Genomic DNA, 19,019 nt, shown 5'->3' with positions numbered 1-19,019 from the left:
CAATCCCCTCACACGACTGCCGCCGCTTAGCACGGACAGGAGTCCCATACCGGTCATCCAGGGTGTTGTATATATCCCCGTGATTACCGGTCTTTACCAGTCATCCAGAGGGCTATATGGTCTTGATGGCGGGTCTGTGCCGGCAATCAAGGGCTCAGAGCCTGGACTGTAAGTTGAAAAAAAACACTTGTATATTTCATTGAGCACAGATCTCTTCTGTTGCTTAACTTCAGTAAGCTCCAAGATTTTTATAATACTTTGATAATTTGTTTGACATTGAAGAAATGGTGTAACATAACTCATATTTTGTGGGATGACGCGCAAGAAGCAAGGCTTTGTGCCAAGCAAATCTTTAAGGTTTAATGTTGTGAGGGCAACAAAATGTGATGGTTTGAATAAACCACCCAGTCAAACTGGGATTCTAGGCTCTGCAAAAGGGGGTGATAGCGCGCAAGTCCCTCCTGCCAAGAAATATTGGAGGCTTGCTTTGCAAGACCAGACGCCCGCAGCAGTGAGGGGCTTGGGTTAAGTTTGTCACACTCTGCTTTCCTTTATTTTTCCCTTGTGTTGTTTTCTTCTCCCCTGTTTCTTTTGTTTCTTTTGTTTTTTGTGAGTGTGTGTGCGTGTAGCGCGCGGAGGATGTGATGAAATTTATGTGAAATGTGGCCTCCCGGAGTCCAAGTTTGCCAAACTTGGATGATGGGAGGGGCATGGCATTCTGATCCCCAGAAGAAGTTCCATCATTGAGTTTATAGATCTTATCTTCAGAGTTTCAACCTTTGAGCTCAGCTCGCCAATCATCCTTCATCCAGAGTTTCTAGATCCCTTCTTTCCTTTTCCTTAAGATCACACCCCTCCAACTCCTTCCAAACAAGAACAACCACCATCAAGGATCCAAACCCCTGGCAAACATCTCAAAACCACCAAAGCTACCAAGCTATCCCAGATCCTCTTTTCTGTGCTCATCTCTACGGACCACCGCCACAAGGGCAGCCTAAACAGTGTTGGAATATGTGGGCGCTTCCAGGCGCACGGCGCGCAGGGGTACGGCTTGTGACTTCGAACTTGATTTTCAATGACATCAATGGGTGTGAAGACTTCAGATCAAAAACAGTTGACCGCTACTCCTTGATCCAGTTGACGGTCAACCAATTTCCTTTTTCTTCATCTTGACATCTTCCTTCCAACCAGCAGCTCAGGCAAACCTCAAATCATAGCGCGGTTGCTTGTTGAGGTCACTAGTCTAGGCGGCTCAATTCTCAGGTTTATTTTTATCTTTCTTTCTTTCTCATTTGTACTGTTGACCATGATCATCTGACTCTTCATTTATTATCTTAGCCTCAAAGTCCTAGTTGTATGGTGGTTTAGGTTCTCCTGTGTTCTCATCTCAACCTTGTTCCTGTTTCTTTTAGGTAAAAATTCATCATCATTGTTTTCTATTTTTATTTTTATTTTTACTGAAATCAATTTCTTTTAGCCTAAATTTCTCAAACAGCACCCATCCCCTCACACGACTGCCGCCACTTATTACGGACAGGAATCCCTCACTGGTCATTGAGAGGATTAAATAAACCACTTGATGACTGGAACAAACCCGGGCATCAAGAAAGGAATCATCTTGCTGACCCAGTCTGCTGCAGTCACCGAGTGGAGAAACACTCCCTCAATGACCGGAGCAAACTGTTCAAGGATGGGATTGATGAATGGTTTGGTCCGGTCATTGAGAAGAGCACTTAATCCCCTCAATGAACTGAACAGACCCGGCCATCAAGAGGAGGAACACTCTTGATGACCGGGTATGTTCCGTTCATTGAGGGGATTAATTGCTCTTGATGACCAGGACTGTCCCAATCATTGAGAGGAATGCTTAATCTCTCAATGACCGGGACTGTTCTGGTCATTGAGAGGAATGCTTAATCTCTCAATTACCAGGACTGTTCCGGTCATCAAGAGGTGTGTTTACTCCTCTCAATAACTGGGACCGTTCTGGTCATCAAGAGGAATGTGTAATCCCCTTGATGACTGGTGATTTGCACTCCATGTGTGTGCTGGCCAGTCATCGGGGGAGTATGCATGTACTATGTACTTCTGCCCCTCAAAATCTGTTTTTGAGGGGCTGTGTACCCAATCCATGGCTTTTTAGAAGGTTGAAAATCCCCAGGGGGGGGGGGGGGGGTGCGCTCCGGGGAGGTGTTCCGCTTATTTTTTGTATTTTTTTATCATCCTTTTTTTATGTCATGCTGGGGAGTCCAAATACCCCAAGAAAATGGAGGAGGGGCAAGAAAAATCCCATCTGCCAGCTGGCAGAAAAAAGAAGGAATCTCAAGCTTTTCATGTGCAGTGCACAAAGCATTTTGAGCTACCGCGCACTGTGGCCTGGACGTTGAGTGGATGCCCCCTGCAGTGTGCAACAAGTTTTTTGCAGTGCACAAAGTACAGCCGTTTAAAAATGGTGGGTTTTTTCAAACTTGTCAATTATATAATGGTGGATTTGGTCATATTTGAGAGTTTTATGTGACCTTAAATTTTGCTTACAGTGATTACTTGCAGATTTGTGCTTACCAAGTGCAGAGCTTTATTCACTTGCGGATTATTACACTATAAGAAGAAAGTAGAAGTGCGGAGCCGAGACACCAATTATCACTCAGCCCAGACACATATATTCTTCAAGAAGGCGGCTACAGTTGTGCGCGGCATTCTACTGTACAGAGTTGCCTGCAAAGCTTGTTGGGCTATGCGGGGCAAAACCCCAACTGCCACTGGGTTGGGGGTCCAGCACTCTAACGGACTACATTTTTGGAGGCTACAGAGTGTGTAGATTCCAAATCTAAAGTGGAAACCAATTTGGTCCAGCCTTTTTTTTTTTTTTTTGACAGTCCATATTTTGGGACCCACCTCCCAAATAGGGGCAAAAGTACAGCAATGTCAGAAAAGCTTGCCAAATTTTGTGGCTGAAATGACTTCTGCATTTCAGCCACAGGCCTGTACAGATTCACTGTACAGGCAGACAAAACCCGTTCGGGCAGCTGGTTTCACTTGACATGGGTGCCAGGCTGGGCAAGGGGTGAGGGAGGCAGGGGCGGCAAAGAGCCGGATCAAAGTAAAATTGCTCCAGGAATCCAATGGTGGGCCCCTCAAGGCCCCAAAGTGGAAAACAAAGAAACTGGGGTTTTTCTTCTGATAGCATTCCTGACGTACAGGAGCCATACAAGCTTTGAGGCTGAAATCAGCGGTCCAAAAGCTGGCCGCAAGCTTTTCTGACATTGCTGTACATATGTATGGGGTCCTAAACCCATACTTCTGCCTCCTGGTTGGGCACTAAACCCACATAAACTGTCATACAGTGCTTTCAGGAGTGTCTGGTGGTTCTAAAACCATAGCTGGGACACCATACCATGTCCCAGCCGCCCAAAAATATGTGAAAAAACTGTATTTTGTTTTTCAGGTTTTGGGCCCCAACATTTGGGACCAGCCCAAAACCTTGTACAGTGGAATGCCGTGCGCAACTGTAGTGGACTTTTCTACCCACCAACCAGCTTTTATTCTCACACCGGCACCCATCTCATGCGAAACCAGCCGCCCGAACGGGTTTTGACTGCCTGTACAGTGCCCGTAAGTTCCTCCTTGGAGGTCGCTCCACTCCCCCGAGGAGGGAATTATCCAAGTTAGCCAAAAGTGGGTGATGCTGCCAGATATCTTTGTTCCTTGGGTCACTTTTCCCTTCCAGATGGATCAACTTGCCAGTGATTTGAAGGCCTGCTCCCAAGCTGTTGCTCTGTGTTCGACCGATGGCTCAAGTTGGCCGAAAGTCATGCGGCAGGAGGAGGGGCACGGAAAGCACACAATAGCGCAAGAGGTGTCATGGGCATGAATGGGATTGCTGCATTACAATTTGAGGGGGGGAATAACTGGAAACAAAGTTGGGCAAAAGGTGCAAGTTCAGAAGAGCCCCCATTTCCGGCCAACTCCACAGCGTCCCAGCGCTCTACGGGTAGAACGAGGTGAGCCTGACAACCATCACCTGAGAGATGAGGCGGCGGAGTAAGCCCAAGGTCATCGAGCAAGTGGGGCGAGCCCAGCTGGCGGTTCTCGCTAAGGTGAAACGGGAGGCTTTTGAATCATCAACACTCGTAAACACTGTGGCTCAATTGAGCTAGTGAGACAAACGATCGGGTATCTACTGTAAATAGATCCTGAAGAGCTGGAGGGAGAGATGGGAGAGGCATAGTTGTTAGCATGGAACGTATCGGCAAGGATGTGAGAGGAGGTGTGTGGGGGCAACGCTGCTCACTTTGGTCATGAGTGGACTAACAGGTGCCGGAGGCGGGGGCTTTATATACCATTTGGAGCCTCATGGGAGCGCGGCCAGCCTGTGGGATGAAAATTGCCTGAGACAGCGGCTGCGCTGATTAGGTTTCCCGCCAGGGCTTCGACGTCAAGATCGCAGCAGGTACAGCCCCGAAGGGAGCGGAGGGCCGTTAGTCGAGAGGGCGGGCGCGGCGCGGGTGCATTCCGAAGCAGCAGACTCGAGTGCAACCACAGAAATCTTGCTCGAGGATTGGAAACTTTCTCTCTCGGCTGGGGGGAATAATTAACTCAACAGATAAGGAGGAGTTGCAGACAACACTTTCTTCCTCGATTCATGTTGGGAAATCACTTAGTGAGAGTTTCACTTGCAAGTAAATATTTACACATTGCTTGTGATACAGCGTGTCAAGCCAACGTCTGCCGAGTCCCAAAAAAAAGAAACGAAAAAAAAACAATCGAAAGTTTTAGAGTGACAGTATTAGGATGCCAATCACCCAATTTTCCTTCGTCAATAATTTCAAGCTATAAGCACAAAACAATTTTCACATGTGATACAGCTATCCGCGGTGACTGAATTTCGTTAGCGTGAGGTATCTAATCAAATTCCAGTGGTCAGGTCCTTCTGACTTCAGTTTTCTCATTGTTCTTAAGAGGAGGTGGAAATGATATGGCTTCGCTGAGTCGGTGTTGAGATGAAGCTGCGATTGGTGATGAGGATGCAGGCCTCTGTGTTTGAAATGATTGGTCAATCGATGATCGCGTGTGAGGAATTGGGCCGTCAAATGAAGTTTTGCATGTTTCCGGTAATTTTATCGCGCCTTTATTCTTGCAAATTTGATTGTGCTCGTCGATTATAGGGAATGCTACAGGTGATTCCGGCTGGAACGTACTGAATATTATAGGACGACGAGCTTGGACGGACACTGTGGATTGGCCTGAGGACGAATCCATCAAGATTCCATTCGGAATAGTTGGAAATGATGACCTTTCTGATGTGGGATGAGGTTGATCTGGAGAAAAGACATCCGCTTGGACTGCTTGGGGAGGCCTTGAATATGAATGGCTCGCGAGGGAGGAGTTTGCTTGCGCTGAGGAATCGGGTACTTGTTCGGTCGAAACTGAAAGGTAGATGGGGGATGAAGCTGAGGTGGCACATTCTTGGGATTTAATGAAGTTCTGGAGAGATTCAAGTTCTTCAGCGTTTGCTTGAATGACGGCTTTGGCCTGGCAGACTTGCTGGGTAAGAATTTCAAAAGATTCTGGGTGGTGGTAACAGGTACCAAATTAGCTAAGATCGGGTTGCTGAGCCCTTTACGAAGAGGCTAGAGATTCACTTACTGGCAAAAGACATCAGGAATAAAACTCTACGTCGTTGGTCTGAGGTTACCTTATCGATCAAGCCGCCTTTATTCACGGCCTGTTCCAAACCTTCGACCTTTTCAGCTTCTTGCATCATTTGAGTCAACCGAGGAGGTGCTTCCCCTGTTTTTCCATTCATCCAATACTGTGCGTGCTTCAAAAACTCTTCGGCTGTCTCAATCAACTGATCCAAAGTCTGATTGACGTCTGTGCCTTCACGCTCTTCAGCCGGATATTTGAATGAATGAACGGCCTCATCAACGATAACGTTTTGAGCTGTTGCTTCCCGTGTCAATGCTAGTTTTCGGTGTCGACTCTGACTGATGGCCCGCTTATACCTCATTTCCCAAGCTTGAGTGAGAACTGAAATGGATATAAATACGCCCATTAGTGACAGAGCTTATGTTTCAACTCGTATCGATCTACATGGAATGGGTGGTGACCCACCTGCTAACAAGAGGGTCATATTCCCAATGCCCAGAAGCGACCAAGCAATAAAAAATGCACGGCCGCCAGAAGATCGTACGGTGAAGTCACCGTAACCTTAGCAATATTTGAGGTGAGACTTGACTCGGATATTTCTCTGTCATGACGATTTTAGGAACTTACCTAAAGTTAAAAACGCCACGTAACCAAAATACAGAGCCTGTCCATAAGACCATCCTGGAAAGATTGAAAACATCGATCTCAGTGCTAGTCCGGGCCAATACAAAATAACAATCATGCGAGTTACGTTGAGCTTACCTTCTGTAAATTTGACTGTGAAAAAAGCAACAGAGATGAAAGAACGGCATGATTAGTTCGGGTGGACTCATAGTATCATGAAGCTCATTGATCCCATGGTATACTAACAGACGGCACCTCCAAGAAGCCAAAAACAGGAAAAGATCAATGTGGCTATGAACAATCTGATCTGTAGTTCTTTTTTCTCATCTCTGAGCAGGCGGTGCTGAAATTCTTGGAATGAAACTGTGGGATCTGTGCTATCTGTACGTGACATGCGGGTTGCGCGAGCCGTCTTCGGTTTGGACTTCCGAAAAAAGGATCTCCACGTGCGGCTGGGATAGCGAGAAGCGTCGCTCGCAGGATTACTATCTGTCTGGATTTGATCATACTCGTCTTGGGTCCGATGTTTAGTAGCTGCTTTGTACAGCCGTTTTCCTTGGTGGGCAATTGCACGGCGCCGGGAGCGAACCAATGATTCAAACGCCTCAATGATCGTGTCACGAGACGTTGAGACGGTCAGACCCAATAGAACAATACCGACGATGGTATAGAGGAAATTGAAGATACGAGTGATCGTGCGAGTGGGTGTTATGTCGCCAAAGCCCACGGTTGTTCTGTTTCAGTATAAAAAGAAAAGGATGAGTGTTGGGCGCTTCTCATTGGAGGAGCTCAGAATGGCTGTATATACGTACACAGTGCAAACCGAGAAGTAAAGCGCATCACTAAAAGTTACTTGATGTGACTCGAGTAATGCAAAAATAACTGCGCCAATTCCGATGTAAAGGAGGAGGCTCATGACTACGATGGCTAATGTTCTTTGCTTGGTAGTCAATCCGGAACCTGATTCAAATGTTTAAAACCACTGAAATCTCACTCAAGAAGTTCAAAGTTAATGCTGGCCGACTAACCTTTCGCTCTAAAGTTATCCACTCGCACATAGTCTACGATAAGCGTCAGGTTGCATAAAACTGAAACAAGCGAGCTGTATGGACGTTAAAAGCGGCCGAAATTAGGGAAAAGTCTAGCGAAAACATTTTTCTGCGCGTCAAATAGATTAGCTCAAGCGGATCTCACCTAGCCACAAGCATCCAAAAAGTGCCGGAAGGGTGGTGAGGAGGACTATGGATAATAAACCATCAGGAGCATGTCAAAGGCTAATTTATCATTGGGTGAACCCAGATGAGATGGATGTGAGGCTGACCTTTGGTTTGCTGTTGCAACCTTTATCAGGATACCTAAATTCAAGGAATCGTGAATAGTCAAGCTAGCAATTGCAGCTAGGGTGCTGAGCTGCGGACGGTATTCAAAATAACGGCAAATGAGGGAGATATTTGCAATGAATCCCTGGGAATGGTAAGATGGCGATCAATTTAGAACAGCCATACCTTGCACGTTGAAATTACTCTTAGAAGTCAACTTGAATCGTGTTAACTTACCGAGACAACTGATACAACCAGTCCCGTGAACAGCAGAGGTGAGCTCAGGGAACCGCTAAATTTGGGTGAAAATCCATAGATATTTGAGGTAGGGGACGTCAGTATCATAAACGAATTACGGTAAATTTTCCTGTGAATGATGCTACTCACGCCCAAGAGTGTTCTGTAAGCACCGGGATTTCCAAGAGAGAAGATAAGGGGCATCCCAAAGCGGGAATCAGCGGAGCAAGACGTGTCGAGTTCTGCAGGTCGAGATTCTCATCGGGTGATTCTTCATGATCTTCTTCACTCTTATTCTTGAAGTTGGGCATCGAGCCAACCAGGACGGCCAACAGGCGGGCACCCATGTGGGATGATTAATTGATAAGTCCCGAGGAAGCCGGATGAGTCCGAAAATTCTTCTCGAGTCATTCAAATCGCGGAGGCGATGCCGGTAGGCTCAAAGCACCGGCAGCAAGGAGTGAGAGGGTGCAAGTCACGTGAGCGCCGGGTGGACCAAGTAGGAACCTGATTTATTCGGCAGCAGGAACAGTATGCAACTTTCAGCAGAGAGAAAGCCAGATGCTTGATCGTTCATTCGTTCGTCCAGTGGCTTTGTGTCGGTTCGGCTGGGCGGAGTCTGGCCTGGTCGAGCGTCCAAAGTTTTGATAAACAGCACAAGTGAATGAACAAGGGTGGGAGATGATGGATAATCTCTGAAGGGGATGATCACAAGATTTTTATGTAAAATTACACTCACGAGGGCAGGTAAAACAGGTTGTACAGGCTTTTCAAAATTCTAAAAGGGAAAGCAAGACAGCCGGTAAGACCCTTCAAGTCGGTCAGCGTGTGCGCATCAGGTCTGTTGGCTGTTCAACGGCATCACACTAACATGATGAAACAGGGAATTGTCCAACCAAGCGATGATACCCTCAACTTTTGCCGCAATATTCAGTCGAGTTTTAGTCGCTTGGATCGGTACTAAGAATTTTAAATGGTACTGGCTGCTGCTTGGCCCGTTGGAAGGGTTGTGTAGTCAAGTAAGGGAGGGAAACAGGTTGAGATGGACTGGGAAGCAATGACCCTTCACGTTCGGAGTCACAAAGTCCCAAGAAGTCGGGCAATATCAGGAATGTGAGGGAATGTGTGATTCTCTATATACCTGCAGCTTCATTCCAACACTCGAAGAAATTTATTTAAATGTATACACAAGTAACTCCGACTTGCCCCTATGCATTCTTTTTATTATTTTGTCTCATCCAAGGTGCATCTGTGAACAGGCGTCCCCCCGTTGGTTCGTTGTTGACAGGGTGCCATTTTCGTTGGCACTTTGGAAGAGGGTTTTAAAGAAGAGTCCCACGTGGTTGCCAGAGGGACAGCCCACCCATAACCTCAACCTGATGACATAATGAGGGGTGTTCATGTTAAGAGTGTTGAGGACCTCAGTTTGATCGATTGCTTTCTGGTGTTAAACACTCCAATGAAACTCCAAAAAACTTGCAACGATCTTGGTTCGCTGGTCTTCCCTACCGGCACACAATGACACGCAGTCGCAAAAAGGCATAATGACATCGACCGTGTGTGCGACGACTGCTATGACGGCCGATCTCCTGCTCAACGGACAATTGAAACTTGCCAAGTCCTCAACAACGCTTCTACCCCGGTCCTGCCAGAAGGATTTCAAGATCTTGGGATCGCAATCGATCTCGGATAATCAAGAATCCCGATCGACCGCCGATTCACGGTGGCCGACTAAACATTCCCTCGATTAGAACTTCATGTTCTGTATTAAGTGTTTATGTACACTGAACCCTACAAAAATTAGTAGTAACGGATTACTATTTTGCTCCAAAACCCGGACACTGTATCAAGTCGGAGAGTTGTTTCTCAACTGCGCTTTGATAATCGAGGGAATACAAACCGGATGGAAACCGGACTGTCAGTAACCCAATGAAGTGCTGTGCAAGTTTGCCAGAACCTTCGTGATACGACCCATCGAGGAAAGCACCCTCAACTTTGGAGTGCGTTTTGGTGTGGGTTCTTCTTGGAAATTGGAAGGAAGAGCCTGAGACAAAACATTTCGCTTTACCCATTAACAGTGAGCTGGGTGAATATCTATGCAGATGGTCAGATCCCAATATGATGTCCAGGTTGAATAGGATACATACATATGGATACCAAAAACTAATTATTAGGGGGAATGAATAAAAGATGATTTTCCATGGTATGCGCAAATCTATCTATCTGTTTATGCACTGAGATGAATCGAAGAAAGGGAACAATGAACACGGAAGATACTATACTGAAAGGGGATTCGGGTTTGAATATTGGAACAGCATCTTTAACAACAATGTAACAAGACAAGAAAAGAAAAGAAGAGGAGAGATAAAAGGAGAAAAAAGAGAGATGTGTGAGAGGAGAGCAGAAAGAGGAGAGAAGAAAATTCTAAGACCGGAAGTTTTTGTATTGGTCGATCATGTCTTTTTGGATGTTGGGCAAGACAGGAGAATGTTTCAAGTATTCCATCGTGAATTCACCCTTGCCTTGAGTCATTCCACGCAGTTGGGAAGCATCTAATGATGATAGTTCAAGAATGGAAAGAACAAACAAAGATGTCAGTGATCAAGCAGGGTTAATAATTGATGCAGAAAGGAATTGTGCGAACATCCAAACATCTCGTTTAATGAGACTTCGGCGACCAAGACGACTTCATCCACGCCTACATCAGTGTCGATGATGGTACCTCTACGCTGATTGATCGCGCCGATGACGTTACCTTGAAACTCGATAGGAACGGTGATTTCGACCTTCATGATAGGCTCGAGGATGACGGGGTTAGCGGTTTTGAAAGCCTCTCTGAATGCGCCCTGGGCGGCGAGTCTGAAGGCGAGTTCGGAGGAGTCGACGATGTGGTGGGCGCCATCCTCGAGTATAAAGTGACAGCCGGTTACTCGATTGCCCGTCAGGATTCCGCGCTGCAGGGCGTCGTTGAAGCCCTTCTCGACCGCCGGGATGAACGAGGCCGGAATCGTCCCACCGGTGATCCGGCTTTCATACATCGTCTCCTCTCCCGTCTCCTCGTCCCGCTCCATCGGTAAAATCCGCCCAACCACTTTCGCATATTGTCCGGCCCCTCCAGTCTGTTTCTTGTGCACATAATTGAACGAGCTTTCGCTGGTGATCGTCTCCTTGAATGCTACCCTTGGTTTTCCAGTCACTACTTCAACTCCATACTCACGCTTGATTCGTTCCACATAGATATCCAAGTGTAATTCGCCCATCCCACTGATGATCGTCTCTGATGACTCAGAATCGACATGGACTCTGAACGTCGGATCTTCTTTTTGAAAACGCTGGAGGGCTCGTGAGAAATGTGGTGTTTCCTGTCCTTTAGGACGAATCGAGAGTGAAATCACTGGTTCGGGTACAAACATGGACGTCTATCAATAGTGACAAAAAGGGTACAGGGTCACTTTAGATAGAAGCCTTTTGTGAGATGAAAAGAAGAAAAAATCTGACCATTGAGAGTTGAACTGATCCGTCCGTAAAAGTATCACCAGACGAGCATTCAACGCCAAACATAGCGCAGATTTCACCGGCCTTGATCTCATCAACGTCTTCCATTTCATCACTATGCATCCGAACCAGTCTGGGCACTTTGACTCGTTTACCCGTTCGAACGTTAACGATCTGATTTCCGCGTTTCAGAGTACCTTGGTAGACTCGCAAATATGTCAATTGACCGAACCGACCTTCCTCTAGCTTGAAGGCTAGACCGACAAGCGGAGCAGTGGCGGTCGGATGGATTTCGACTGATGTAGGATCGGTCGTGCTAGTCGAGACATCGAGTGCCATCGAGGGTACTTGGGACGGATTGGGTAGGTAGTTACAAACTCCGTCCAGTAATGGTTGGACGCCCTTGTTGGCTAGAGCGGTACCCATGAAGACCGGTGTGAATTTGAGGTCGATGGTCGCCCGTCGGATGGCATCTGCGATATCACTGTTGGTGATCTCTTTCTCTTCTAGGAATAGATCGGCAAGGGTATCGTCAACATCGGCCAAGGTTTCGATGAGTTGCTGTCGTTTCTGAGTGACTTGAGCCATGATCTCGCTAGGGATCTCCTCTGATTCGACGATCTCGACACCTTTATCACCCTGGTGTCGGATCGTCTTGAGCCGGACCAAGTCGACCACACCTTCGTAGGCGTCTTCTGATCCGATTGGATACTGGACGGCGGCACAGTTCAGCTTGAGTTTGGTTTTGAGCTGGTCGATCACCCTCCATGGGTTCGAGCCCTGTCGGTCCATTTTGTTGATGAAGCATACCCTGGGTACATTATATCGTCTCATCTGTCGGTCGACGGTGATCGTCTGGCTCTGGACGCCGGAGACGGCACAGAGGACGAGGACGGCACCGTCGAGGACCCTCAATGCGCGCTCGACCTCGATCGTAAAGTCGACGTGTCCGGGGGTGTCGATGATGTTGATCGCGTGGCTGCTTCCAACCGATCGGGCCGGCGTCTCGTTAACTTTCCAATCGCAGAAGGTAGCCGCGGATTGGATGGTGATCCCCTTCTCTCGCTCGAGTTCCATATGGTCCATCTTGGCCCCCACTTGATCTCTTCCTCTGACTTCGTGGATTGATTTGATCCTTCCGGTGTAGTATAGCACTCGTTCGGTTAGTGTTGTCTTTCCTGAGTCGATGTGTGCTGAGATTCCTACGTTCCGCATTGTTGACAGCCTCTTAATATCTACTGCTGTCAAGGGTCCTTGAGTTTCTTGCTGTTGGTCCTGTGTTGGCGCCGGTGATTTTTTGGTTGCAGTGACCGTAGCGGAATAAGATCTGGCTGATAGCAGGCGAGGTTGGCAATGCCGTGAGCCGAGTCGATATTCTCCATCCTCCTTCGTCCTCTGGGCTGATGATGTGATGGTACTGAGTGGCTGCTGTGCGCCAAGTAGCCTGGATGGGGGTCGTTGGAGTCGACGGACTGCTGCTGACGATGTCCTGACTGAGTAGTTTCTCAACATTTCTTGGCCGGTTTCGTTCTTTTTTCCCTTTTCGAAATTGCCGCCAAGTCTTCTCCTGGGGGGCGGGCCCAGTTGATTATGTCATCCGGCTCTCGGAGCCACCAGGAGAGATGGCCACTTTGCATATATGCAATATCCTTATGAGACCAGCAGTGGGGAGCGACCGTCGCAAAGAGCGCATACATACAACAACATACCACACAAGGTTTCTCCTTGACTTGGAAATCTCCAACGAGCAACTATTCAGAGCGAAACGAGAAAATCATGGTGTCCTACTGTGAGTATTTTTCCTCTCGGAAAGAAAATGAACAAGAGAATCGGAATACGATTCAACTTTTCCCCGTCTTGATTATGACCGAGACTGTTATACACCACCGACTGATTAATAATCATTTCCCTCCCATGAAAAACCACCCTGTCTTCCTATAATTTGCTTCCAGATGACGAGATAGAAATCGAAGATTTCACCTGGGACGAGAAAGCGAAAGTTTACCACACACCATGTCCATGTGGTGACCGATTCGAGATCACCAAGTCCCAACTCTCCAAAGGAGTCGATGTCGCTACCTGTCCGAGCTGCAGTCTAATCGTCCGAGTGGTCTATGACATGGTCAGCCCACTCCTCCCGCTAAGCCTTCATGTGTGATGATCTTCGACCTCTGGCTGAAGAATTACAATCTCCCTCCCCTGGCATCGCTGCATGTCTCCAGCTTGACTTCGAAGATTACGAATCAGAAGAAGGGGACGAAAAAAGTGATTCAAGTAGCATTGATGAAAAATCGACTCCCATAGAAGATTCGCTATCACATTTGACCTTGTAAATTAACGGATCAAGATCAACGAGCCTTCAAGCCCAGCCATTTGCTACCGGCCACCGTCCTCTCCATCTAGCTTCTGGACCTCGAAATTCAATCCCCCTCTGAAAAACACTTTCTAACTCGCTTTTTCAACTACAATTAATTGGGATTCCATCAAATCAAGACCAAAGGACATATACTCCAAACTCCAATAACAACTGATCCGATAATCAACATTGTATCATGAAAACATTCTCTCCGGCGCCCTCCTCTCAACAATCAGCTACTCCTCGTTTGACATTCACGAGCTATTTTTCTTTTGATGGCGAAGATCTCTCACTGACCAAACTAAACAAACAGCTGCATGCAGGATTTCCAACCTCTTGTTTCTTTTCGTCAGAAAGGTCAGTTCAGGCTTACGTCTTGCTTTTATGTCTAATATATCTTGTTAATCGTTATCTCCTTCTTATGTATCATCACTCACCATCTCACAGCAATTGAAGATTAAGGGAACCAGTCAGAGTCAAGTTTCGTCCCTTCTTAGCTGCGACGCTTCCCTCGCCCAGCCTCGTTATCTCATACCCAAAGCTTTGTTTTCTTCACTCTAGAAATGGGACCTCCATGATGAATGGCTTTTATTGTATCTAAAGGCAGCCAACATGTTGGCTGGAATTGTTTCCATTTTTGCTGTTGTTTGACACTTCAAAAAAAACAGAACACAGAAAACAATCTGACTTGATGAGATTTCATGTTATACGCGGCATGTATTGGAAGACTTGAGGACTTCCCGTCAAGACTTCCCGTCAATCTGGAAATCCAGATCTGAGCTGACAGATTTCAGATTGGAGGACTTCCCGTTGATCTGGGAGACCAGATTTTTCCAGATTTTGCGGAGAAATCTGGGCTCGATCTTCCCAAATCCTAGATCTTCCCAGATTTCCCTGCGAAATCTGGGAAAATCTGGGTTTCCAGATCGGCGGGAATTGGAGGACTTCCCGTCGCAATCTGAGAGCCTCCCAGAGTCTCAAAGCCTAAATTTCCCTGCGAAATTGGGCTCAGATCTGGGTCTGGAAGGGGTTCCCAGATTGACGGGAAGTCCTCCATTTTGCGGTGAAATCTTGGTCCCCGAAGCTCCCCGAAGCTCCCTGAAGGGATCCAGAGTTCCAGATTCCAAATTCACCTGCGAAATCTGGAATTCCAGATTTATTCAAAGTTCACGGGAAGTCCTCCAACGTTTCTACCTTCTGGTAGGAAGTGCTAAAAAGGATGTAAATATCTGAGGTCAGGGTGCAAACGGGTCGGCTTTGGGTTGAAAAACAGCGCCCGAACCCAACCCAACATTTAGCGCGGGTTGGGTTGGGTCGGGTTGGGGCAGATTTTAAAATATGCTGCCCGAACCCAACCCGATGTCATACTATTTTGGGTTGGGTCAACCCAACCTCTTAGGCGCCAAAAGCCCCCAACTTGACTGTTGGAGGTGTCATAGTCCGGTCGCAGGCTGACCCAATTAGGAAATAGGCTACCCAAACCCAACCCAACAATTTTACAAGCTGGGTTGGGTTGGGTTTGGGTCATGTCATTTTCTTTAGAACATGCCCAAACCCAAACCAAAAGCCAACAGGTCTTGGGTTGGTTTTGGGTTGGCCCAACCCATTTACACCCTGAATCTGAAGCCTTTGAAGATTCTGTTTCCTAAGTCTGTTTAGACCCAGTCCACCATGACATAAACAAGAGATAGGAGGGAGAGATCACTACTGAAATCCAAGCCAACATCCAACATTATGGATTTCATTAACAATAAGTCTGCTCTTACCAGTGCAGGAGTTGTGGCTGAATATTTCTCCCAAACTGCCTCCATTGTTCACACAGGGGATTCATAGTTGATTGTTTGCCACAACATTCCATACAAAGGGAAATTTGCTCAACTTTCAGCATTTGGCATGCAGAGGGAGTTGAGCAAGTTTTCCTTATCTTTAGTCAAAATCCTATCTTCTCAGTTCTACCAAATATTGTTGGAATTTCACCTGTCACCACTCTCCATTTTCCTTTTCTCATATCACAAACATGTCCCCTCCTTTATGCATGTACTTGTTTTCCTTTATTCATTGTGTCCTCTAAACCGCGCCCACAACTTGAGCACATTTTATGTAGTCTATTTAAATCTAACAGACTACTCAGGAATTCATCATCAGTCCTGACCATCTTGATCCCAAGTGCGCACTTGAGCCCGCACTCTGTCTTATCTACAAAGGGACTTAAGCCCCTTTGAGTGAGTTATTTGGTCCTTTTTTCAGACTTGGTCTGCTGTCGGCTAAAGCCAATCTTCATCCCTTCTCCGCCCGCTCCGCTTGCCTCCAGCTCTAATTCCTTCAAACATTATTCTCATCTGATAAATACATTGAATGTACTTCACAGAATGCTGAGATCAACTTGAGCTTGCTAGGCGGGATCAAAATCAAATCAGCAGTTACAAAGGAAAATAGTAGAGGCTTGAGAAAACATGACATTTTCTCATTCAGAGAAAAGCCTGTCACCCACCCTCAGACCCTTTGCCATTGCCACTATTTTGGTGTGAAGGGGATAAAAGTGGATAACTTGCATTTTTTGGATTGAATGAATTATTACTGCCAGTGACAAAGACATCAGAGACAGCTTGGAGTCAAAACATAGGTCTGTAACAATCAATTGCCAATTTAAGAAAAACTTAGGGGAATATTTGGAAGCTGAAATGAAGCTACTACAGCCTTTATTTCAACTATATACTGGATAATTGATGCAAGATGGTGGAACTCCCTGATGATCATAAGATTAAGGGGGACATGGTTATACAAGAGGCATTGCTAGAATAATACTGCAGTTTCAACAGATATCACCCCTTGCATCACTTGCCAATCTAGTGCCATCCATAGTCTTTTGAGCTACACAAATTATGTTGGCAGGATTTATTTCATGTCCAAATTGTTTCAGGACTGTGGCCAGGCTTCCTGAGGAGCATACCCATCAGACTTCAGTCCAGTGGGTGGCTCACCCCAAAACAAAAGTGTATTCACCAGGGGAGATCTGTTCCCACTCTCCAGGGAGTGCCACACATGAACTGTTTTCTATAACTGTGCTGGCAGCCTTTGGTGAAAATAGTGTTAGGAAACAATGATCAATTCCGGAAATCATTTGGAACTGATCTGGAACTCATCTAACACTCATGTGGAAATTGGTTGGAACTGAACAACTGGAGATCAACTGGAACTCATTTGGAACTGTAAAGATGCAATTTCTGCAATCAAAGTATAATTTAATATCAAATTTTTGCAATTTATATCATTTATTGGGTTTCAGCAAAGATTAATCTGTTTAAAATGGAGTATTATATGATACATATTTATTCCAAAATGACTCTGAAATCTTTAAATCAAAATTAAACACAACCGTTGTTGACTCCTAATTCCAAATTTGACAATTGAAAATAAATTGGCATGGGCTTATAGATACACCCCCATAAAATAATTTGTGTACCCCTCACACCAGCATGCACACCTCATTTTGTTGTACACACTCCATGTATCCCTGAGTAGAGGTATTCATGGTTTTGCATCCATTGGTTTGAGGTGTTAATGCCTTTGTGTGCCTTCATTTGAGGAGTGTTCAGCTCAGAACCCCTGGTTGACAAAATGATAACAGTGCAATCCTAACCCTAAACCTTAACTTTATTATGTAACATGGTCCAGAATTTCCTTACTTCTAGTTCTGGCTTTCTAACTTTAGAGTTTAGACTTCACGTTTCAGAAGTTACAGTTTCATGTTTCAAGGTTCAGACCTAAAATTACCAATGCATACAGGTGTGTGGGTTACTTAACGCACATGGCACATGTTTTCATTAGCTCCTGCTTTGCCATCTATCTTCAAGTGTTAATCCCACTGGTGGTGATTCTTTCATATAGTGCCTTTCATTTGGGATTTTCCACAAGCCAAGTCTTGCTGCTTTCTTTGGTTGTACCTGTATGCACCAAAGGTGTAATCAGAGTTTTTTTCAACATCAGCCACACTGCAATTGGACTGTGGAAAAGGTTTGCTTTGCTTACCTTTTTCCACAGCTGATTTTGATTTTTTCCCCTAACCCTAACCCTAACGCGATGCTACTGGACATAGCATTCTCAGCTGCCATCAATTGGACCGGCTCGAGTTCAACGACCAGGCTAGATAATTCGCGGACTAAGGTGGACGCCTCTTGTTCCATCATGATCCAGTTGTCTTGCAACTGGGCAATGAGTTTGCGGCCTGCTGGGTTGTCCTCATTGTAGGCGTAAGGGGGTGGCGTTTGGCCCCAGATGTCTCCTTCAGCATCTTCTGACTCGAGATTCATCCGGATGTCTTTGACGGACTTGTCTTGAGATTTTCCTTTGGCAAAAGTGAAATGTGAAACACTTTTGTCCCAGATATCATTGGAATTTTCAATCTCAAGGTTTTCGTTGTTGCAAGTCCCATCGTTGCCTGCAGTTGCAGGTGCAGTTGCACCAGGATGACCAGCTGGCTCAAGTCGAGGTTCATTGACTTACAATTAAGTCCAGACCACAATCTTTGGTGATAGTGGGGGGAGAACTCACTTGGTGATTCTTTCATACCGCTGTTGGTCAGGGATCCGGCAGCAGTAGTGAGATTGGGCATGGTGTGTGTGTGGTGATATGTAAGAAGATTTTAAGAAATTTGGCTTGGTGGTGGATGGTTGGTCTGAAGAAGAGATAGATTTGTTGGTGCAAGTTGTGTGAGAGATGAGCAAAACAGAATGGTGGTGGGGAGTACAGGAGGCCCTTCTTTATATATTGTCTGGAGCACCCCATTTCTGCAGCTGCGGCACGTGCATGCACTGAGGTTCTAGCATGTTCAGTGACATACATATGCGTAAATACATACATACATACACCGGATTTATAAACAACATGATGAGGTCATTACTTTAGCCGGATGGTACATCTTTATGCCAAATCACGTCACCTAGGCATATAATCTCACAGCATCCTGGGTCTTTTGTGGTTTCAACATGGCTGGATCTTGAAGCAAAAACCATTGTACAGGAGGTAGCTAAATTTGGTTAGAAATAGAGTGGGGCTTAGGTCTCACTTGTGAGAATTCCAGCTGAGGGGAATGGCACCTAACTCATAGATTGAGGAAGATGTTGGGAACCAAACTAGCTGTGGAATCTGGTAAGCAAAAGCAAACCACTTCCGCAGTCCAAATCAGCACCATGGGGGTTGTGAACCTGAATTCATCTTTTGATGTAAAAAGATCCAACACATGTGAGTAGCAAGATCAAGCTTGTGGAAAATCTTGGCCCACAATTGCTCATCAAAATAATCTCAGTTAGCGCCAAAGTCAAGCGGGTGCAGAGACCTCA

General features: G+C 46.1%; 5 protein-coding genes across 5 annotated transcripts; 2 read left to right on the top strand and 3 right to left on the bottom strand.

Moving 5' to 3' along the window:
* Nucleotides 1-4,920: 4,920 nt before the first annotated feature.
* PtA15_4A297 (uncharacterized protein) lies at nucleotides 4,921-8,176 on the bottom strand (the record flags this gene model as incomplete). The annotated part of the gene is made up of 12 exons (XM_053168166.1): nucleotides 4,921-5,567; nucleotides 5,647-6,030; nucleotides 6,115-6,210; nucleotides 6,277-6,330; nucleotides 6,412-6,426; nucleotides 6,520-7,007; nucleotides 7,086-7,233; nucleotides 7,302-7,375; nucleotides 7,468-7,512; nucleotides 7,595-7,737; nucleotides 7,830-7,884; nucleotides 7,980-8,176. The coding sequence occupies 12 exons, from the start codon at nucleotides 8,174-8,176 to the stop codon at nucleotides 4,921-4,923; spliced, it is 2,346 nt and encodes a 781-aa protein (XP_053019403.1).
* Nucleotides 8,177-9,373: 1,197 nt separating this feature from the next.
* PtA15_4A296 (uncharacterized protein) lies at nucleotides 9,374-9,580 on the top strand (the record flags this gene model as incomplete). The annotated part of the gene is made up of 1 exon (XM_053168165.1): nucleotides 9,374-9,580. The coding sequence occupies one exon, from the start codon at nucleotides 9,374-9,376 to the stop codon at nucleotides 9,578-9,580; it is 207 nt and encodes a 68-aa protein (XP_053019402.1).
* Nucleotides 9,581-10,253: 673 nt separating this feature from the next.
* PtA15_4A295 (uncharacterized protein) lies at nucleotides 10,254-12,836 on the bottom strand (the record flags this gene model as incomplete). Its single annotated transcript, XM_053168164.1, has 3 exons — nucleotides 10,254-10,381; nucleotides 10,474-11,248; nucleotides 11,328-12,836. The coding sequence occupies 3 exons, from the start codon at nucleotides 12,834-12,836 to the stop codon at nucleotides 10,254-10,256; spliced, it is 2,412 nt and encodes an 803-aa protein (XP_053019401.1).
* A 264-nt stretch (nucleotides 12,837-13,100) lies between these two features.
* Nucleotides 13,101-13,657, top strand: PtA15_4A294 (uncharacterized protein; the record flags this gene model as incomplete). Its single annotated transcript, XM_053168163.1, has 3 exons — nucleotides 13,101-13,113; nucleotides 13,277-13,446; nucleotides 13,547-13,657. The coding sequence occupies 3 exons, from the start codon at nucleotides 13,101-13,103 to the stop codon at nucleotides 13,655-13,657; spliced, it is 294 nt and encodes a 97-aa protein (XP_053019400.1).
* A 3,847-nt stretch (nucleotides 13,658-17,504) lies between these two features.
* PtA15_4A293 (uncharacterized protein) lies at nucleotides 17,505-18,292 on the bottom strand (the record flags this gene model as incomplete). Its single annotated transcript, XM_053168162.1, has 3 exons — nucleotides 17,505-17,523; nucleotides 17,752-18,154; nucleotides 18,232-18,292. The coding sequence occupies 3 exons, from the start codon at nucleotides 18,290-18,292 to the stop codon at nucleotides 17,505-17,507; spliced, it is 483 nt and encodes a 160-aa protein (XP_053019399.1).
* Between the last annotated feature and the right edge of the window lie 727 nt (nucleotides 18,293-19,019).

This window comes from Puccinia triticina, chromosome 4A (genome assembly GCF_026914185.1).
Source record: "Puccinia triticina chromosome 4A, complete sequence".
In the NCBI taxonomy this organism is placed as follows: Eukaryota; Fungi; Basidiomycota; class Pucciniomycetes; order Pucciniales; family Pucciniaceae; genus Puccinia; species Puccinia triticina.
Note: the sequence above shows the minus strand (reverse complement) of the source record. Positions and strands in the feature narration are given on the sequence as shown.